The 21,337-nt window shown below is 29.1% G+C and overlaps 1 protein-coding gene across 1 annotated transcript in view; it reads right to left on the bottom strand.

Annotated features, from left to right (window-relative positions):
* zswim6 (zinc finger, SWIM-type containing 6) overlaps positions 1-21,337 on the bottom strand; it is a 74,870-nt gene that overhangs the window by 11,179 nt on the left and 42,354 nt on the right. Inside the window, exons 6-11 of the mRNA XM_062057378.1 lie at positions 19,623-19,799; positions 19,407-19,553; positions 12,176-12,313; positions 9,411-9,674; positions 1,889-2,024; positions 1,660-1,817 (exon numbers count right to left, since the gene is read on the bottom strand). Of these exons, the coding sequence (XP_061913362.1) occupies positions 1,660-1,817; positions 1,889-2,024; positions 9,411-9,674; positions 12,176-12,313; positions 19,407-19,553; positions 19,623-19,799 (1,020 nt within the window). The remainder of the gene's footprint in view (positions 1-1,659; positions 1,818-1,888; positions 2,025-9,410; positions 9,675-12,175; positions 12,314-19,406; positions 19,554-19,622; positions 19,800-21,337) is intronic.

The following is a 21,337-nucleotide window of genomic DNA, read 5'->3' as shown; positions in this document are numbered from 1 at the left end:
GAAGAAGGTATAAAAGGAGTGAAACAACAAGTTTGAGAAGAAGGTATAAAAGGAGTGAAACAACACGTTTGAGAAGAAGGTATAAAAGGAGTGAAACAACAAGTTTGAGAAGAAGGTATAAAAGGAGTGAAACAACAAGTTTGAGAAGAAGGTATAAAAGGAGTAAAACAACAAGTTTGAGAAGAAGGTATAAAAGGAGTGAAACAACAAGTTTGAGAAGAAGGTATAAAAGGAGTGAAACAACAAGTTTGAGAAGAAGGTATAAAAGGAGTGAAACAACAAGTTTGAGAAGAAGGTATAAAAGGAGTGAAACAACAAGTTTGAGAAGAAGGTATAAAAGGAGTGAAACAACAAGTTTGAGAAGAAGGTATAAAAGGAGTGAAACAACAAGTTTGAGAAGAAGGTATAAAAGGAGTGAAACAACAAGTTTGAGAAGAAGGTATAAAAGGAGTGAAACAACAAGTTTGAGAAGAAGGTATAACAGGAGTGAAACAACAAGTTTGAGAAGAAGGTATAAAAGGAGTGAAACAACAAGTTTGAGAAGAAGGTATAAAAGGAGTGAAACAACAAGTTTGAGAAGAAGGTATAAAAGGAGTGAAACAACAAGTTTGAGAAGAAGGTATAAAAGGAGTGAAACAACAAGTTTGAGAAGAAGGTATAAAAGGAGTGAAACAACAAGTTTGAGAAGAAGGTATAAAAGGAGTGAAACAACAAGTTTGAGAAGAAGGTATAAAAGGAGTGAAACAACAAGTTTGAGAAGAAGGTATAAAAGGAGTGAAACAACAAGTTTGAGAAGAAGGTATAAAAGGAGTGAAACAACAAGTTTGAGAAGAAGGTATAAAAGGAGTGAAACAACAAGTTTGAGAAGAAGGTATAAAAGGAGTGAAACAACAAGTTTGAGAAGAAGGTATAAAAGGAGTGAAACAACAAGTTTGAGAAGAAGGTATAAAAGGAGTGAAACAACAAGTTTGAGAAGAAGGTATAAAAGGAGTGAAACAACAAGTTTGAGAAGAAGGTATAAAAGGAGTGAAACAACAAGTTTGAGAAGAAGGTATAAAAGGAGTGAAACAACAAGTTTGAGAAGAAGGTATAAAAGGAGTGAAACAACAAGTTTGAGAAGAAGGTATAAAAGGAGTGAAACAACAAGTTTGAGAAGAAGGTATAAAAGGAGTGAAACAACAAGTTTGAGAAGAAGGTATAAAAGGAGTGAAACAACAAGTTTGAGAAGAAGGTATAAAAGGAGTGAAACAACAAGTTTGAGAAGAAGGTATAAAAGGAGTGAAACAACAAGTTTGAGAAGAAGGTATAAAAGGAGTGAAACAACAAGTTTGAGAAGAAGGTATAAAAGGAGTGAAACAACAAGTTTGAGAAGAAGGTATAAAAGGAGTGAAACAACAAGTTTGAGAAGAAGGTATAAAAGGAGTGAAACAACAAGTTTGAGAAGAAGGTATAAAAGGAGTGAAACAACAAGTTTGAGAAGAAGGTATAAAAGGAGTGAAACAACAAGTTTGAGAAGAAGGTATAAAAGGAGTGAAACAACAAGTTTGAGAAGAAGGTATAAAAGGAGTGAAACAACAAGTTTGAGAAGAAGGTATAAAAGGAGTGAAACAACAAGTTTGAGAAGAAGGTATAAAAGGAGTGAAACAACAAGTGTCCTACCCTTGGCAGCAGTCAGCATGGTGGATGCCAGCTCACACTGCTGGGACTCGATGTGGCTGAGGGTGAACCAGCGAGGGTAGCGATTGGCCACCACCGACACCATGTGGTGTGAGCGTGACAGGTCGCCACACGCCACACCCGACTCCAGGACGGGCAGCCTGGCCGCAAGAAGCGGAGTGGATCAGAACAAGTCATCTTTCCCGACAGGCAGAACCAGGTGTGTGCTCACCTGATGGCCCTCAGGGCAATCTTGTAGGCCAGCTGGGCGTCGTGAGGTAGCAGCGAGGTGAAGAGGTACTTGGCGAAGGTGTGCATGGGCACGCTCTCCCTGTACAGCAGCTCACCCAGACCACTGTAAGGGCCCGCTGCAGGAACAAGGGCCAAAAGAGTTAGCGTGCTAACCTTACCATGCTAACAGTTAACATGTGTCAAGTACCAAGTTATATGACTCTGAGGTGTTCGACTATAAAACTGGTTAAAAAAAGTTAGCATGCTAACGTTAGCATGCTAACAGTTACTATGTGTCAAGTACCAAGTCATATGACTGAGGTGTTCGACTATAAAACTGGTTTAAAAAGTTAGCATGCTAACTTTTTTAACCATGCTAACAGTTAACATGTGTCAAGTACCAAGTCATATGACTCTGAGGTGTTCGGCTATAAAAGTGGTTAAAAAAGTTAGCATGGTTAAAAAAGTTAGCATGGTAATGTTAGCATGCTAACAGTTAACATGTGTCAAGTACCAAGTTATATGACTCTGAGGTGTTTGACTATAAAACTGGTTAAAAAAGTTAGCATGCTAACCTTAGCATGCTAACAGATAACGTGTCAAGTACCAAATTATATGACTCTGAGGTGTTCGGCAATAAAACTGGTTAAAAAAAGTTAGCATGGTTAAAAAAGTTAGCATGGTAACGTTAGCATGCTGACAGATAACATGTGTCAAGTACCAAGTCATATGACTCTGAGGTGTTCGGCAATAAAATTGGTTAAAAAAAGTTAGCATGGTTAAAAAAGTTAGCATGGTAACGTTATCATGCTAACAGTTAACATGTGTCAAGTACCAAGTTATATGACTCTGAGGTGTTCGGCTATAAAACTGGTTAAAAAAGGTAGCATGGTTAAAAAAGTTAGCATGGTAACCTTAGCATGCTAACAGATAACGTGTCAAGTACCAAATTATATGACTCTAAGGTGTTCGGCTATAAAACTGGTTAAAAAAGTTAGCATGGTTTAAAAAGTTAGCATGCTAACCTTACCATGCTAACAGATAACATGTGTCAAGTACCAAGTTATATGACTGAGGTGTTTGACTATAAAACTGGTTAAAAAAGTTAGCATGCTAACCTTAGCATGCTAACAGATAACGTGTCAAGTACCAAATTATATAAGTCTGAGGTGTTCGACTATAAAACTGGTTAAAAAAGTTAGCATGGTTAAAAAAGTTAGCATGGTAACGTTAGCATGCTAACAGTTAACATGTGTCAAGTACCAAGTCATATGACTCTGAGGTGTTCGGCAATAAAACTGGTTAAAAAAAGTTAGCATGGTTAAAAAAGTTAGCATGGTAACGTTAGCATGCTGACAGATAACATGTGTCAAGTACCAAGTCATATGACTCTGAGGTGTTCGGCAATAAAACTGGTTAAAAAAAGTTACCATGGTTAAAAAAGTTAGCATGGTATCGTTAGCATGCTAACAGTTAACATGTGTCAAGTACCAAGTCATATGACTCTGAGGTGTTCGGCAATAAAACTGGTTAAAAAAAAGTTAGCATGGTTAAAAAAGTTAGCATGGTAACGTTAGCATGCTGACAGATAACATGTGTCAAGTACCAAGTCATATGACTCTGAGGTGTTCGGCAATAAAATTGGTTAAAAAAAGTTAGCATGGTTAAAAAAGTTAGCATGGTAACGTTAGCATGCTAACAGTTAACATGTGTCAAGTACCAAGTTATATGACTCTGAGGTGTTCGGCTATAAAACTGGTTAAAAAAGGTAGCATGGTTAAAAAAGTTAGCATGGTAACCTTAGCATGCTAACAGATAACGTGTCAAGTACCAAATTATATGACTCTAAGGTGTTTGGCTATAAAACTGGTTAAAAAAGTTAGCATGGTTTAAAAAGTTAGCATGCTAACCTTACCATGCTAACAGATAACATGTGTCAAGTACCAAGTTATATGACTCTGAGGTGTTTGACTATAAAACTGGTTTAAAAAGTTAGCATGCTAACCTTAGCATGCTAACAGATAACGTGTCAAGTACCAAATTATATAACTGAGGTGTTCGACTATAAAACTGGTTAAAAAAGTTAGCATGGTTAAAAAAGTTAGCATGGTAACGTTAGCATGCTAACAGTTAACATGTGTCAAGTACCAAGTCATATGACTCTGAGGTGTTCGGCAATAAAACTGGTTAAAAAAAGTTAGCATGGTTAAAAAAGTTAGCATGGTAACGTTAGCATGCTGACAGATAACATGTGTCAAGTACCAAGTCATATGACTCTGAGGTGTTCGGCAATAAAACTGGTTAAAAAAAGTTAGCATGGTTAAAAAAGTTAGCATGGTATCGTTAGCATGCTAACAGTTAACATGTGTCAAGTACCAAGTTATATGACTCTGAGGCGTTCGGCTATAAAACTGGTTAAAAAAGTTAGCATGGTTAAAAAAGTTATCATGGTAACGTTAGCATGCTAACAGTTAACATGTGTCAAGTACCAAGTTATATGACTCTGAGGTGTTCGACTATAAAACTGGTTAAAAAAGTTAGCATGGTAAAAAAAGTTAGCACGGTAACGTTAGCATGCTAACAGTTAACATGTGTCAAGTACCAAGTCATATGACTCTGAGGTGTTCTGCAATAAAACTGGTTAAAAAAAGTTAGCATGGTTAAAAAAGTTAGCATGGTAACGTTAGCATGCTGACAGATAACATGTGTCAAGTACCAAGTCATATGACTCTGAGGTGTTCGGCAATAAAACTGGTTCAAAAAAGTTAGCATGGTTAAAAAAGTTAGCATGGTAATGTTATCATGCTAACAGTTAACATGTGTCAAGTACCAAGTTATATGACTCTGAGGTGTTCGGCTATAAAACTGGTTAAAAAAGGTAGCATGGTTAAAAAAGTTAGCATGGTAACGTTAGCATGGTAACGTTAGCATGGTAACGTTAGCATGCTAACAGTTAACATGTGTCAAGTACCAAGTCATATGACTCTGAGGTCTTCGGCTATAAAAGTGGTTAAAAAAGTTAGCATGGTTAAAAAAGTTACCATGCTAACGTTAGCATGCTAACAGTTAACATGTGTCAAGTACCAAATGATATGACACTGAGGTGTTCGACTATAAAACTGGTTAAAAAAAAAGTTAGCATGGTAAAGTTAGCATGTGTCAAGTACCAAGTTATATAACTCTGAGGTGTTCGGCTATAAAACTGGTTAAAAAAGTTATCCTGGTTATAAAAGTTAGCATGGTAACGTGAGCATGCTAACAGTTAACATGTGTCAAGTACCAAGTCATATGACTCTGAGGTGTTCGGCTATAAAAGTGGTTAAAAAAGTTAGCATGGTTAAAAAAAGTTAGCATGCTAACAGTTAACATGTGTCAAGTACCAAGTTATATGACACTGAGGTGTTCGGCTATAAAACTGGTTTAAAAAGTTAGCATGGTAACGTTAGCATGCTAACAGTTAACATATGTCAAGTTACATGACTGAGGTGTTTTGAGGAAACAAGTTAGCCAAAGTTAGTCAATTAACTGACTCATGAGCTTATTGATGACATATTGTGGCCACTAGGTGTCACCAAAAAAACAATTACCCCTCCATTTCACCTTAAAGACAGCACAAGTCCAGGTCAGTGTGGGTTTTCCATCACTACCCTGCTTCTGTGTGACTATTTGAATGTTGAAGAGTTTGAATTTCCAGGAAAAGTTGAATTTTTGGGGGGAACTTGGGAAAGTGTTAGTTGGATGAGTGGAATGTGGTGAAGGTGGAATTCTTTGAATAGCTTGAAAAATGTGGAAGTTTGAAAAATGGACAATTCGTTTTGAATGGGGAAAATGTCCTTGAAAACTGGGAATTCCTGGAAATAGGGGAACTTTTTAAAATTGTTGAAGGAGAGCACACAATTTTCAAGAGGCTGAATATTTTGAAGTTGGAAGGGTTTGAATTAGATAAAAAATGTGGGAGTTGTGGACATTTTTAATTCCTCTTAATCACTGGAAAAATTCCCGGTTTTCCAGAAATTCCTGGAATTCCTTAATACCATTTCTCAATTAAAAATGTCACTACTTCAACATTTCTCGATCAATTTGAAAAATTCCAACACCAACCATTTATGTAGAACATTCAAGTCTTTTAGCATTTTCCAAAAATTCCCAAATTTCCATGAAATTCCCATTGAAATGAATGGGACATTTTTCAAAGTTCCACAACTCCCACATTTTTTTATCTGATTCAAACCCTTCCAACTTCAAAATATTCAGCCTGTTCAAAATTGTGTGCTCTCCTTCAACAATTTAAAAAAGTTCCCGGATTTCCTAGTTTTCAGGGACATTTTCCCCATTCAAAATGAATTGTCCAATTTTCAAACTTCCACAATTCCCACATTTTTCAAGCTATTCAAAGCATTCCACCTTCAACACATTCAATTTGTTCTGGAAATTCAAACTAACACTTTCCCAAGTTCCAAACCAAATTCCGGTTTTCCTGGAAATTTTCCCCATTCAAAATGAAATGGCCATTTTTCAAACTTCCACAATTCCCGCATTTTTCAAGCTATTAAAATAATTCCACCTTCAACACATTCCACTCATCCTGGACATTCAAACAAACACTTACCCAAGTTCCAAACCAAATTCCGGTTTTCCTGGAAATGTTCCCCATTCAAAATGAAATGGCCAGTTTTCAAACTTCCACAATTCCCACATTTTTCAAGCTATTCAAAGCATTCCACCTTCAACACATTCAATTTGTTCTGGACATTCAAACTAACACTTTCCCAAGTTCCAAACCAAATTCCGGTTTTCCTGGAAATTTTCCCCATTCAAAATGAAATGGCCATTTTTCAAACTTCCACAATTCCCGCATTTTTCAAGCTATTAAAAGAATTCCACCTTCAACACATTCCACTCATCCTGGATATTCAAACAAACACTTTCCCAAGTTCCAAACCAAATTCCGGTTTTCCTGGAAATTTTCCCCATTCAAAATGAAATGGCCATTTTTCAAACTTCCACAATTCCCACATTTTTCAAGCTATTTAAAGAATTCCACCTTCAACACATTCCACTCATCCTGGATATTCAAACAAACACTTTCCCAAGTTCCAAACCAAATTCCGGTTTCCTGGAAATGTTCCCCATTCAAAATGAAATGGCCATTTTTCAAACTTCCACAATTCCCACATTTTTAAAGCTATTCAAAGAATTCCACCTTCTACACATTCCACTCATCCTGGACATTCAAACAAACACTTTCTCAAGTTCCAAACAAAATTCCAGTTTGCCTGGAAATTTTCCCCATTCAAAATGAAATGGCCATTTTTCAAACTTCCACAATTCCCACATTTTTCAAGCTATTCAAAGAATTCCACCTTCAACACATTCCACTCACCCTGGACATTCAAACAAACACTTTCTCAAGTTCCAAACCAAATTCCGGTTTTCCTGGAAATTTTCCCCATTCAAAATGAAATGGCCATTTTTCAAACTTCCACAATTCCCACATTTTTCAAGCTTTTCAAAGCATTCCACATTCAACACATTTAATTTGTTCTGGACATTCAAACTAACACTTTCCCAAGTTCCAAACCAAATTCCGGTTTTCCTGGAAATTTTCCCCATTCAAAATGAAATGGCCATTTTTCAAACTTCCACAATTCCCACATTTTTCAAGCTATTCAAAGAAGTCCACCTTCAACACATTCCACTCATCCTGGACATTCAAACAAACACTTTTCCAAGTTCCAAACCAAATTCCGGTTTTCCTGGAAATTTTCCCCATTCAAAATGAAATGGCCATTTTTCAAACTTCCACAATTCCCACATTTTTCAAGCAATTTAAAGAATTCCACCTTCAACACATTCCACTCATCCTGGACATTCAAACAAACACTTTCCCAAGTTCCAAACCAAATTCCGGTTTTCCTGGAAATTTTCCCCATTCAAAATGAAATGGCCATTTTTCAAACTTCCACAATTCCCACATTTTTCAAGCTATTCAAAGAATTCCACCTTCAACACATTCCACTCACCCTGGACATTCAAACAAACACTTTCTCAAGTTCCAAACCAAATTCCGGTTTTCCTGGAAATTTTCCCCATTCAAAATGAAATGGCCATTTTTCAAACTTCCACAATTCCCACATTTTTCAAGCTTTTCAAAGCATTCCACCTTCAACACATTTAATTTGTTCTGGACATTCAAACTAACACTTTCCCAAGTTCCAAATCAAATTCCGGTTTTCCTGGAAATTTTCCCCATTCAAAATGAAATGGCCATTTTTCAAACTTCCACAATTCCCACATTTTTCAAGTTATTCAAAGAATTCCACCTTCAACACAATCCACTCATCCTGGACATTCAAACAAACACTTTCTCAAGTTCCAAACCAAATTCCGGTTTTCCTGGAAATTTTCCCCATTCAAAATGAAATGGCCATTTTTCAAACTTCCACAATTCCCACATTTTTCAAGCTATTCAAAGAATTCCACCTACAACACATTCCACTCATCCTGGACATTCAAACAAACACTTTTCCAGTTCCGAACCAAATTCCGGTTTTCCTGGAAATTTTCCCCATTCAAAATGAAATGGCCATTTTTCAAACTTCCACAATTCCCACATTTTTCAAGCTATTCAAAGAATTCCACCTACAACACATTCCACTCATCCTGGACATTCAAACAAACACTTTTCCAGTTCCGAACCAAATTCCGGTTTTCCTGGAAATGTTCCCCATTCAAAATGAAATGGCCATTTTTCAAACGTCCACAATTCCCACATTTTTCAAGCTATTCAAAGAATTCCACCTTCAACATATTCCACTCATCCTGGACATTCAAACAAACACTTTCCCAAGTTCCAAACCAAATTCCGGTTTTCCTGGAAATGTTCCCCATTCAAAATGAAATGGCCAGTTTTCAAACTTCCACAATTCCCACATTTTTCAAGCTATTTAAAGAATTCCACCTTCAACACATTCCACTCATCCTGGACATTCAAACAAACACTTTCCCAAGTTCCAAACCAAATTCCGGTTTTCCTGGAAATGTTCCCAATTCAAAATGAAATGGCCATTTTTCAAACTTCCACAATTCCCACATTTTTCAAGCTATTAAAAGAATTCCACCTTCAACACATTCCACTCATCCTGGACATTCAGACAAACACTTTCCCAAGTTCCAAACCAAATTCCGGTTTTCCTGGAAATTTTCCCCATTCAAAATGAAATGGCCATTTTTCAAACTCCCACAATTCCCACATTTTTCAAGCTATTCAAAGAATTCCACCTTCAACACATTCCACTCATCCAACTAACACTTTCCCAAGTTCCCCCCAAAAATTAAATTTTTCCTGGAAATTCAAACTCTTCAACATTCAAATGAACTTGAAGGTATCATGATTCCTACTGATATCAGTAACTCCAGTATCGGGACACTCCAACTGGAAACATCTGCAAGGTGCCCTTTGGGATACATAGCGGTGGTCTACAATCCTGTTTCTTTCTAAGCCGGCAAACGCCAAGACTCACCCTCCAGCAGGACGAGCGCTTGCTTGCGGAAGACCTGGACCAGGGTCTGGTCCTGGTCCAGGTCCACCTGCTGCAGCTTGGCCAGCAGCTGCTCCTCGTGGCGACACACCTTCTCCTGCGCGTACAGACCCTCTGGCATCGCCCTCTGCTGGCCCAGACCCATCAGCGCCGTCTCCACCGCCAGCGCCGTCAGCGTCTCCGCCTCGTCCAGGAGGTGGTGGGCGGAGCCTCCCGTCTCCGCCCGCCTGCCTGCACCTGGCGGGCCTGTGAGCGGGAAGCAGAGTCAGCGGGGAAAAAATATACTTAGCTATATCTCAATAAACACATATAGAATTATATAACTAAATACATATTTTATGTTTATCTAAATAAAAATAATTATATAGAAATATTTAGAAAAAATACCTGAATATATTTCATTTTCTTTAACCAAAACCTTTTTACAATGTTACCAAACTATAAAGAAAAATATACACCTAAATACATTTTAAGTTATACAGAATTATATATATGTATATATTTTTTTTTTTAAATGTATACAGATATATTTAGAAAACTTTACCTAAATAGTTTTTATTTTTATAGTTTTAGTATATAGTATATAGCAAAACCTTGAAAATTATACCTAAATATATCTCACGATTTTTTTGTCAATAAAAACATTTAGAATTATAGACCTACATAAATAGCTTGAAAAAATAAGTAAATAGAAATATTTAGAAAACTATACCTAAATAGATCTTAAGATTTAAAAAGTACAAATAAAAACCCTTTAGAACTATAGACCTAAATATATAGTTTTAAAAAATAAGTATGCAGAACTATTTAGAAAAATATACCCACATATATAATATTAAGATTTTGTCAATAAAAACATGTTTAAAATTATATACAAAAATTTAGAAAAAATATACCTGAATATATTTTATTTTCTTAAACAAAAACCTTTTTACAATGTTACCAAACTATAAAGAAAAATATATCTAAATACATTTTATGTTATACAGAATTATATATATATATATTTTTTAAAGGTATATAGAAATATTTAGAAAACTTTACCTAAATAGTTGTTTTTTTTAAATAAGTATACAGCAAAACCTTGAAAATTATACCTAAATATATCTCAAGATTTCTTCTTTTTTTTTAAAAAAAAAAAATAGATCTTAAGATTTAAAAAATAAAAATAAAAAACCCTTTAGAATTATAGACCTAAATATATAGTTTAAAAAAATAGGTATGCTGAAATATTTAGAAAAAATATACCCAAATATATAATATATTAAGATTGTCAATAAAAACATTTAAAATTATATCAAAATATTACAAAAAAATATGCCTAATATATTTCAATAATTAAAATAAGTATACAGAAATATTTAGAAAACTATACCTAAATATATTTTAAGATTTTTTGTCAATAAAAACATTTAGAATTATAGACCTACATATACAGTTTAAAAAAATAAGTATATACAAATATTTAGAAAACTATACCTAAGTAGATCTTAAGATTATTTTTTAAAAAAATAAAAACCCTTTAGAATTATAGACCTAAATATATAGCTTAAAAAAATAAGTATATAGAAATATTTAGAAAACTATACCTAAATAGATCTTAAGATTAAAAATTAAAAATAAAAACCCTTTAGAATTATAGACCTAAATATATACCGGTAGTTTAAAAACATAAGTATGCAGAAATATTTTAAAAAATATACCCAAATATATAATATATTAAGATTTTGTAAATAAAAACATATCTAAAATTATATAGAAATATTTTGAAAAATATGCCTAATACATTTCAATAATTAAAATAAGTATACAGAAATATTTAGAAAACTGTACCTATATATCTTAAGATTTTTTGTAAATAAAAACATTTAGAATTAAAGACCTACATAAATAGCTTAAAAAAATAAGTATATAGAAATATTTAGAAATCTATACCTATATTTTTAAATAAAAATAAAAACCCTTTACAATTATAGACCTAAATATGTAATTTAAAAAAATAAGTATGCAGAAATATTTAGAAAAATATACCGAAATATATAATATATTAAGATTTGGTAAATAAAAACATATATAAAATTATATGGAAATATTTAGAAAAAATATACCTGAATGTATTTCATTTTCTTAAACAAAAACCTTTTCACAATGTTACCAAACTATAAAGAAAAATATACATAACTACATTTTAATTTATACAGAATTATATTTTATTATTTTTGTAAAGGTATATAGAAATAATTAGATAACTTTACCTCGTTTTTTGTTTTTTTTAAAATAAGTATATAGCAAAACCTTGAAAATTATACATAAAGATATCTTAAGATTTTTTATAAATAAAAACATTTAGAATTATAGACCTACATATATAGCTTAAAAAAAAAGTATACAGAAATATTTAGAAAACTATACCTAAATAGATCTTAAGATTTAAAAAATAAAAACATATTTAAAATTATATGGAAATATTTTGAAAAATATGCCTAATACATTTCAATAATTAAAATAAGTATATTGAAATATTTAGAAAACTGTACCTAAATATGTATTAAGATTTTTTTTAGCAAATAAAAACATTTAGAATTATAGACCTACATTTATATATTGTTTAGAATAAGTATAGAGCAATATTTTGAAAACTATACCTAAATATACCTTACAATTTTTTAAATAAAAACATTTGGAAATATAATTCTAAATGTTTGATTTATTATATAGAATATAATTAGAGAGAGAGAGAGAGTCACCTGAGATGCTGAGAGAGGTGTCCTCACAGGTGTGTCCCGTGTCAGTCAGAGTAGTGAAGAGAGTACCAATGGGGTCCAGGGGATGTCCCACCCAGCCTTCCATGTTGGTGATTGATGTCACACCCTTGTGGAGGACCTCTGTGCACACACACACACACAGCTACGGTTACTATGGCAACACACCCACATCATACAACTATTCAGCGCTATACAGCCATCATAATTATCATCATTTACCCATGAAAATATTGAGAAGCTGCTGACTGTGTGTTTGACGGAGAAGCAGCTGCAAGGAGGTAATGTAGAAGTCCACTCTCCAGGGTTAATACTATGTATTATTATTACATTACTTCATAATACTGTGTATTATTATTACATTACTTCATAATACTGTGCTTTATTATTAAATTACTTCATAATACAGTGCATTATTATTAGATTATTTCATAAAACTGCATTATTATTACATTACTTCATAATACTGTGCATTATTATTACACTACTTCATACAACTACTTATTATTATATTATTTCATAATACTGTAAATTATTATTACATTACTTCGTAAAACTCTGCATTATTATTACATTACTTCATAATACGCTGCATTATTATTACATTACTTCATAATACTGTGCATTATTAATAAATTACTTCATAAAATTGTGCATTATTACATTATTTCATAATACTGTGTATTATTATTACATTATTTCATAATACTGTGTATTATTATTATATTACTTCATAAAACTGTGCATTATTATTACATTACTTCATAATTTTGTGTATTATTATTACATTACTTCATAATACTGTGCATTATTATTACATTACTTAATAATACTGTGTATTATTATTACATTACTTCATAATACTGTGCATTATTATTACATTACTTCAAAATACTGTGTATTTTTATTACATTACTTCATAAAACTGTGCATTATTATTACATTACTTCATAAAGTACTATATTGCATTGTTGTATACAATATTTAATACCTAGAAGTGTGATTAAACTATTAAAAGGCAATTTTTCAGTTTGGGGGGGGGGTAGCACCACTTAAATTCATTTTATTTTATTCATTTTTAAATACCTAATTATATTTTAAGATTACAAAAATAAATAAAACATATTTCAAATTATAATACAATATTTACAAAAATATATTTCTAAGATAATTTACAATAAAACATTTACAATTATATACCTAAATATATCTTAAGGTTTTTTTTTTCAAAAACATATTTACAATGATATATAATTATTTTGAAAATTTACCCAAATATATCTCAAGATTTTGTTAAATAAAAACATTTAAAATTATTATAGATATATTTAGAAACATGTAACTAAATAGATCTTGATTTTTTTTAAATAAAAACTTTTCAAGTCATATAGAAATATTTACAAAAATATATCTAAATATATCTCAAGATTTATATTATTATATACATTATATTATATTATATACATAATTATATACATGAATATATATTTTGTTTGAAAAAAAATCATATTTACAATTATATTGTAATATATAGAAAAATATACCTTATTATATTGTAATAATAAAAACATTTAATATACAGAAATACCAGTATTTAAAAACATATAACTAAATATATTTTAAGATTTAAAAAAAGAACATTTAGAATTATGTACGTTAATACATCTTAATTAGTTTTTTTAATAAAAACATATTTAGCATTATATAGAAACATTTACAAAAATATACCTAAATACATCTCAACATTTTGTTAAATAAAAACATTTACAATTGTATAGAAATATTTACATAAATCTACCTACATTTATGTAGTTTATTTTAATTAAAATATATTTATAATTATATAGAACAATTTAGGAAAATATACTTAAATATATCACAACATTTTGTTAACTAAAAACCTTTCAAATTATATAAAAAATATTTAGAAAAATTTACCTACATTTATCTAGTTTATTTTAATTAAAATCTATTTATAATTAAATTGAAATATTTACAAAAATATACCTAAATATTTCTCAACATTTTGTTAAAAACATTTAAAATTATATAGAAACATTTACAAAAATCTACCTACATTTCCTTAGTTTATTTTGATTAAAATATATTTATAATTATAAAGAAATATTTAGAAAAATCTACCTAAATATATCTCAACATTTTGTTAAAAAAAATCATTTAAAATTATATAGAAACATTTAGAAAAATCTATCTACATTTATCTAGTTTATTTTAATAAAAATATATTTATAATTATATAGAAATATTTACAAAAATATACTTAAATATATCTCAACATTTTGTTTAACACATTTTAAAAAATCATTTAAAATTATATAGAAACATTTAGAAAAATCTATCTACATTTATCTAGTTCATTTTAATTAAAATATATTTATAATTATATAGAACAATTTAGGAAAATATACTTAAATATATCACAACATTTTGTTAACTAAAAACCTTTCAAATTATATAAAAAATATTTAGAAAAATTTACCTACATTTATCTAGTTTATTTTAATAAAAATATATTTATAATTATATAGAAATATTTACAAAAATATACTTAAATATATCTCAACATTTTGTTTAACACATTTAAAATTATATAGAAACATTTACAAAAATCTACCTACATTTACCTAGTTTATTTTGATTAAAATATAATTATAATTATAAAGAAATATTTAGAAAATGATACCTAAATATATCTCAACATTTTGTTAAAAAAAACATTTAAAATTATATAGAAACATTTAGAAAAATCTATCTACATTTATCTAGTTTATTTTAATTAAAATATATTTATAATTATATAGAAACATTTACAAAAATATACCTACATACAGTATATCTTACCATTTTGTTAAATAAAAACTATTATAAATAAATATTTACAAAAATCTACCTACATTTATCTAGGTTATTTTAATTAAAATATATTTAGAATCATATAGAAATATTCATAAGAATATACCTAAATATATCTCTACATTTTGTTGAATAAAAACATTTACAATTACATAGAAATATTTACAAAAATCTACCTACATGTATCTGGTTTATTTTAATTAAAACATATTTATAATTATATAGAAACATTTACACCAATATACCTAAATATATCTCAACATTTTGTTAAATAAAAACATTTCAAGTTATATAGAAATATTTACAAAAATATCTCAACATTTTGTTACATAAAAACATTTAAAATTATATAGAAATATTTACAAAGATGTATGTAGTTTATTTTAATTAAAATATATTTATAATTATATAGAACAATTTAGGAAAATATACTTAATTATATCACAACATTTTGTTAAATAAAAACCTTTCAAATTATATAAAAAATATTTAGAAAAATTTACCTACATTTATCTAGTTTATTTTAATGAAAATCTGTTTATAATTCAATTGAAATATTTACAAAAATATACCTAAATATTTCTCAACATTTTGTTAAAAACATTTAAAATTATATAGAAACATTTACAAAAATCTACCTACATTTCCCTAGTTTATTTTGATTAAAATATATTTATAATTATAAAGAAATATTTAGAAAAATCTACCTAAATGTATCTCAACATTTTGTTAAAAAAAATTTTTTAAATTATATAGAAACATTTATAAAAATCTATCTACATTTATCTAGTTTATTTTAGTTAAAATATATTTATAATTATATAGAAACATTTATAAAAATATACCTACATGTATCGTACCATTTTGTTAAATAAAAACAATTACAAAGAAATATTTACAAAAATCTACCTACATTTATCTAGGTTATTTTAATTAAAATATATTTAGAATCATATAGAAATATTCAGAAGAATATACCTAAAAATATCTCTACATTTTGTTAAATAAAAACATTTACAATTATATAGAAATATTTACAAAAATCTACCTACATGTATCTGGTTTATTTTAATTAAAACATATTCATAATTACATAGAAACATTTACACCAATATACCTAAATATATCTCAACATTTTGTTAAATAAAAACATTTCAAGTTATATAGAAATATATCTCAACATTTTGTTACATAAAAACATTTAAAATTATATAGAAATATTTACAAAGATGTATGTAGTTTATTTTAATTAAAATATATTTATAATTATATAGAACAATTTAGGAAAATATACTTAATTATATCACAACATTTTGTTAAATAAAAACCTTTCAAATTATATAAAAAATATTTAGAAAAATTTACCTACATTTATCTAGTTTATTTTAATGAAAATCTGTTTATAATTCAATTGAAATATTTACAAAAATATACCTAAATATTTCTCAACATTTTGTTAAAAACATTTAAAATTATATAGAAACATTTACAAAAATCTACCTACATTTCCCTAGTTTATTTTGATTAAAATATATTTATAATTATAAAGAAATATTTAGAAAAATCTACCTAAATGTATCTCAACATTTTGTTAAAAAAAATTTTTAAAATTATATAGAAACATTTATAAAAATCTATCTACATTTATCTAGTTTATTTTAGTTAAAATATATTTATAATTATATAGAAACATTTATAAAAATATACCTACATATATCGTACCATTTTGTTAATTAAAAACAATTACAAAGAAATATTTACAAAAATCTACCTACATTTATCTAGGTTATTTTAATTAAAATATATTTAGAATCATATAGAAATATTCAGAAGAATATACCTAAAAATATCTCTACATTTTGTTAAATAAAAACATTTACAATTATATAGAAATATTTACAAAAATCTACCTACATGTATCTGGTTTATTTTAATTAAAACATATTCATAATTATATAGAAACATTTACACCAATATACCTAAATATATCTCAACATATTGTTAAATAAAAACATTTCAAGTTATATAGAAATATTTACAAAAATATACCTAAATATATCTCAACATTTTGTTACATAAAAACATTTTAAATTATATAGAAATATTTACAAAGATGTATGTAGTTTATTTTAATTAAAATATATTTATAATTATACAAAACAATTTAGGAAAATATACTTAAATATATCACAACATTTTGTTAAATAAAAACCTTTCAAATTATATAAAAAATATTTAGAAAAATTTGCCTACATTTATCTAGTTTATTTTAATGAAAATCTGTTTATAATTAAATTGAAATATTTACAAAAATATACCTAAATATTTCTCAACATTTTGTTAAAAACATTTAAAATTATATAGAAACATTTACAAAAATCTACCTACATTTCCCTAGTTTATTTTGATTAAAATATATTTATAATCATAAAGAAATATTTAGAAAAATCTACCTAAATGTATCTAAACATTTTGTTTAAAAAAACCCATTTAAAATTATATAGAAACATTTATAAAAATCTATCTACATTTATCTAGTTTATTTTAGTTAAAATATATTTATAATTATATAGAAACATTTATAAAAATATACCTACATATATCTTACCATTTTGTTAAATAAAAACAATTACAAAGAAATATTTACAAAAATCTACCTACATTTATCTAGGTTATTTTAATTAAAATATATTTAGAATCATATAGAAATATTCAGAAGAATATACCTAAATATATCTCTACATTTTGTTAAATAAAAACATTTACAATTATATAGAAATATTTACAAAAATCTACCTACATGTATCTGGTTTATTTTAATTAAAACATATTCATAATTTTATAGAAACATTTACACCAATATACCTAAATATATCTCAACATTTTGTTAAATAAAAACATTTCAAGTTATATAGAAATATTTACAAAAATATACCTAAATATATCTCAACATTTTGTTACATAAAAACATTTACAATTATATAGAAATATTTACAAAGATGTATGTAGTTTATTTTAATTAAAATATATTTATAATTATATAGAACAATTTAGGAAAATATACTTATATATATCACAACATTTTGTTAAATAAAAACCTTTCAAATTATATAAAAAATATTTAGAAAAATGTACCTACATTTATCTAGATTATTTTAATTAAAATCTATTTATAATTAAATTGAAATATTTACAAAAATATACCTAAATATTTCTCAACATTTTGTTAAAAACATTTGAAATTATATAGAAACATTTACAAAAATCTACCTACATTTCCCTAGTTTATTTTGATTAAAATATATTTATAATTATAAAGAAATATTTAGAAAAATCTACCTAAATGTATCTGAACATTTTGTTAAAAAAAACCATTTAAAATTATATAGAAACATTTATAAAAATCTATCTACATTTATGTAGTTTATTTTAGTTAAAATATATTTATAATTATATAGAAACATTTATAAAAATATACCTACATATATCTTACCATTTTGTTAAATAAAAACAATTACAAAGAAATATTTACAAAAATGTACCTACATTTATCTAGGTTATTTTAATTAAAATATATTTACAATCATATAGAAATATTCAGAAGAATATACATAAAAATATCTCTACATTTTGTTAAATAAAAACATTTACAATTATATAGAAATATTTACAAAAATCTACCTACATGTATCTGGTTTATTTTAATTAAAACATATTCATAATTATATAGAAACATTTACACCAATATACCTAAATATATCTCAACATTTTGTTAAATAAAAACATTTCAAGTTATATAGAAATATTTACAAAAATATACCTAAATATATCTCAACATTTTGTTACATAAAAACATTTACAATTATATAGAAATATTTACAAAGATGTATCTAGTTTATTTTAATCAAAATATATTCCTAATTATATAGAAACATTTAGAAAAATACCTAAATATATCTCAGTATTTTGTTAAACATATGTACAATTGTGTAGAAATAATCATAAAAATGTGCCTAAATATACATTTTTGATAGTAGATGTAAGAAAAAAAATATTTTTTACCTCCTAAACATATATTTAATGTTTCTTTCATGTTTATCTTCATAATTATACCTCAAATCTATAAATGTTACATTGATGACATGACCTTCTATTCATATATAAATTCTCAGAAATGTTATGTTGATTTCTATTTTAATGACTTTTCATTTTTAACAGCGACTATGACTAAATAAACTGTGTGCTTTAACTAATGAATTAGTCATCAATATCTTTACTCAGAGTACGTTTAGGACTCTTCTAGGTTGTGTAGGAAAACAATTCATTTGTAAAAAAAAACAACCTTTTTTGTGGCTGCGAAAGACGTCCAGCTGTTTGTGCTGCTGCCTCCTCAGCGTGTTGACCACGGCCACCGCCAGCCGCAGCGCCTGCTTGGGGTACCCGTGTGACCTCAGCGCGTCCACCCGTGCGCACGCCGTGGGTACGTGCTCTGTGCCCGGACATGAGAAGTTTTAGCATGTTTTGCTTTTTTTCCCCCAATTGTGTTTGTCTGGCTCACCGTGCCACAGGGGCCACCCGCGCCCGTCGAAGAGGGCGGCGCCCAGGTCGTCGCGGTAACAGCGGCCGGCGTAACGCTCCTCGGTGAGGATGTGCTGCAGGTGGGGGTCCTGCCAGTGGAGGTCGCAGGCCTCGATGGCTCGCGTGAAGACCGTGCGCTGGGCACGACTCAGCGGATCTGAGAACAAAATAGGCCTTATAACTGGGATGCATGCTAACATTAGCATGCATTAGCATCAAACGCTAGCATGCTAACAGTACTATGTTAACATGCTAACAATAACATCCTTAGAGTTAGCATTAGTGAAATACCAAATGACACTGAGGCGTATACCTGCTAAATTAACTAAAAAAGCTAGCATGCTAATGTTAAAAAAATGCTAAGTGTAACGTGCGTGAAGTAGCAAGGTGTCTACCTGAAAAATTTGTTTAAAATGTTAGCATGCTAACATTAGCTTGCATCAAGCACCAAAATATGACTGAGGTGTATACCTACCAAATTAGCTTGAAAAAAGCTAGCATTTTAGCATTATAATGCTAACACTATTGTTCGTCAAGTAAAAAAAAATCTGAGGCTGAGGTGTATACCTGCAAAATTTGCAAAAAAAAGCTAGCATGCTAATATTTCTTTGTGGTGTACAGCCCTTTGTTCTTCAACTGTGGTTGTTTTTAAAGGGCTTTATAAATAAAGTTGGTATGGTATGGTATATTAGCATGCTAACAGTTGTGCCGCAGGCCGTTAAAATAAATAAGCCACGAGCCGCCATTGGCCCTCGGGCCACATTTTGGACACCTTTAGTAGAAATTTTGTCTGAATGCTGAAGACCCAAAGCCACACTGAAATGCTAACAGTTAGCAAGCTGGCCAGATAGCATCAAGTAACAAAACACATGAGCAAAATGAGCTAAAAAGGCTGGATGCTAAAATGCTAATGAACATGCATCAGGTACCATAATATATTACTCTATGTGTACCTAAAAAAAAATGTTTACGCTAGCATGCTAACAATAACATCCTTAGAGTTAGCATTAGTGAAATACCAAATGACACTGAGGCGCATACCTGCTAAATTAACTAAAAAAGCTAACATGCTAATGTTAGCGTGCAAAAAATGCTAAGTGTAACATGCGTGAAGTAGCAAGGTGTCTACCTGAAAAATGTGTTTAAAATGTTAGCATGCTAACATTAGCTTGCATCAAGCACCAAAATATGACTGAGGTGTATACCTACCAAATTAGCTTGAAAAAAGCTAGCATTTTAGCGTTGTAATGATAACACTATTGTTCGTCAAGTAAAAAAATATCTGAGGCTGAGGTGTATACCTGCAAAATTTGCAAAAAAAAGCTAGCATGCTAATATTTCTTTGTGGTGTACAGCCCTTTGTTCTTCAACTGTGGTTGTTTTTAAAGGGCTTTATAAATAAAGTAGGTATGGTATGGTACGGTATATTAGCATGCTAACAGTTGTGACGCAGGCCGTTAAAGAAATAAGCCACGAGCCGCCATTGGCCCCCGGGCCACATTTTGGACACCTTTAGTAGAAATTTTGTCTGAATGCTGAAGACCCAAAGCCACACTGAAATGCTAACAGTTAGCAAGCTGGCCAGATAGCATCAAGTAACAAAACACATGAGCAAAATGAGCTAAAAAGGCTGGATGCTAAAATGCTAATGAACATGCATCAGGTACCATAATATATTACTCTATGTGTACCTAA

The sequence above is a fragment of the Entelurus aequoreus genome, linkage group LG08 (assembly GCF_033978785.1).
Source record: "Entelurus aequoreus isolate RoL-2023_Sb linkage group LG08, RoL_Eaeq_v1.1, whole genome shotgun sequence".
NCBI classification, from domain to species: Eukaryota; Metazoa; Chordata; class Actinopteri; order Syngnathiformes; family Syngnathidae; genus Entelurus; species Entelurus aequoreus.
This window is presented reverse-complemented; position numbering and strand designations above follow the sequence as displayed.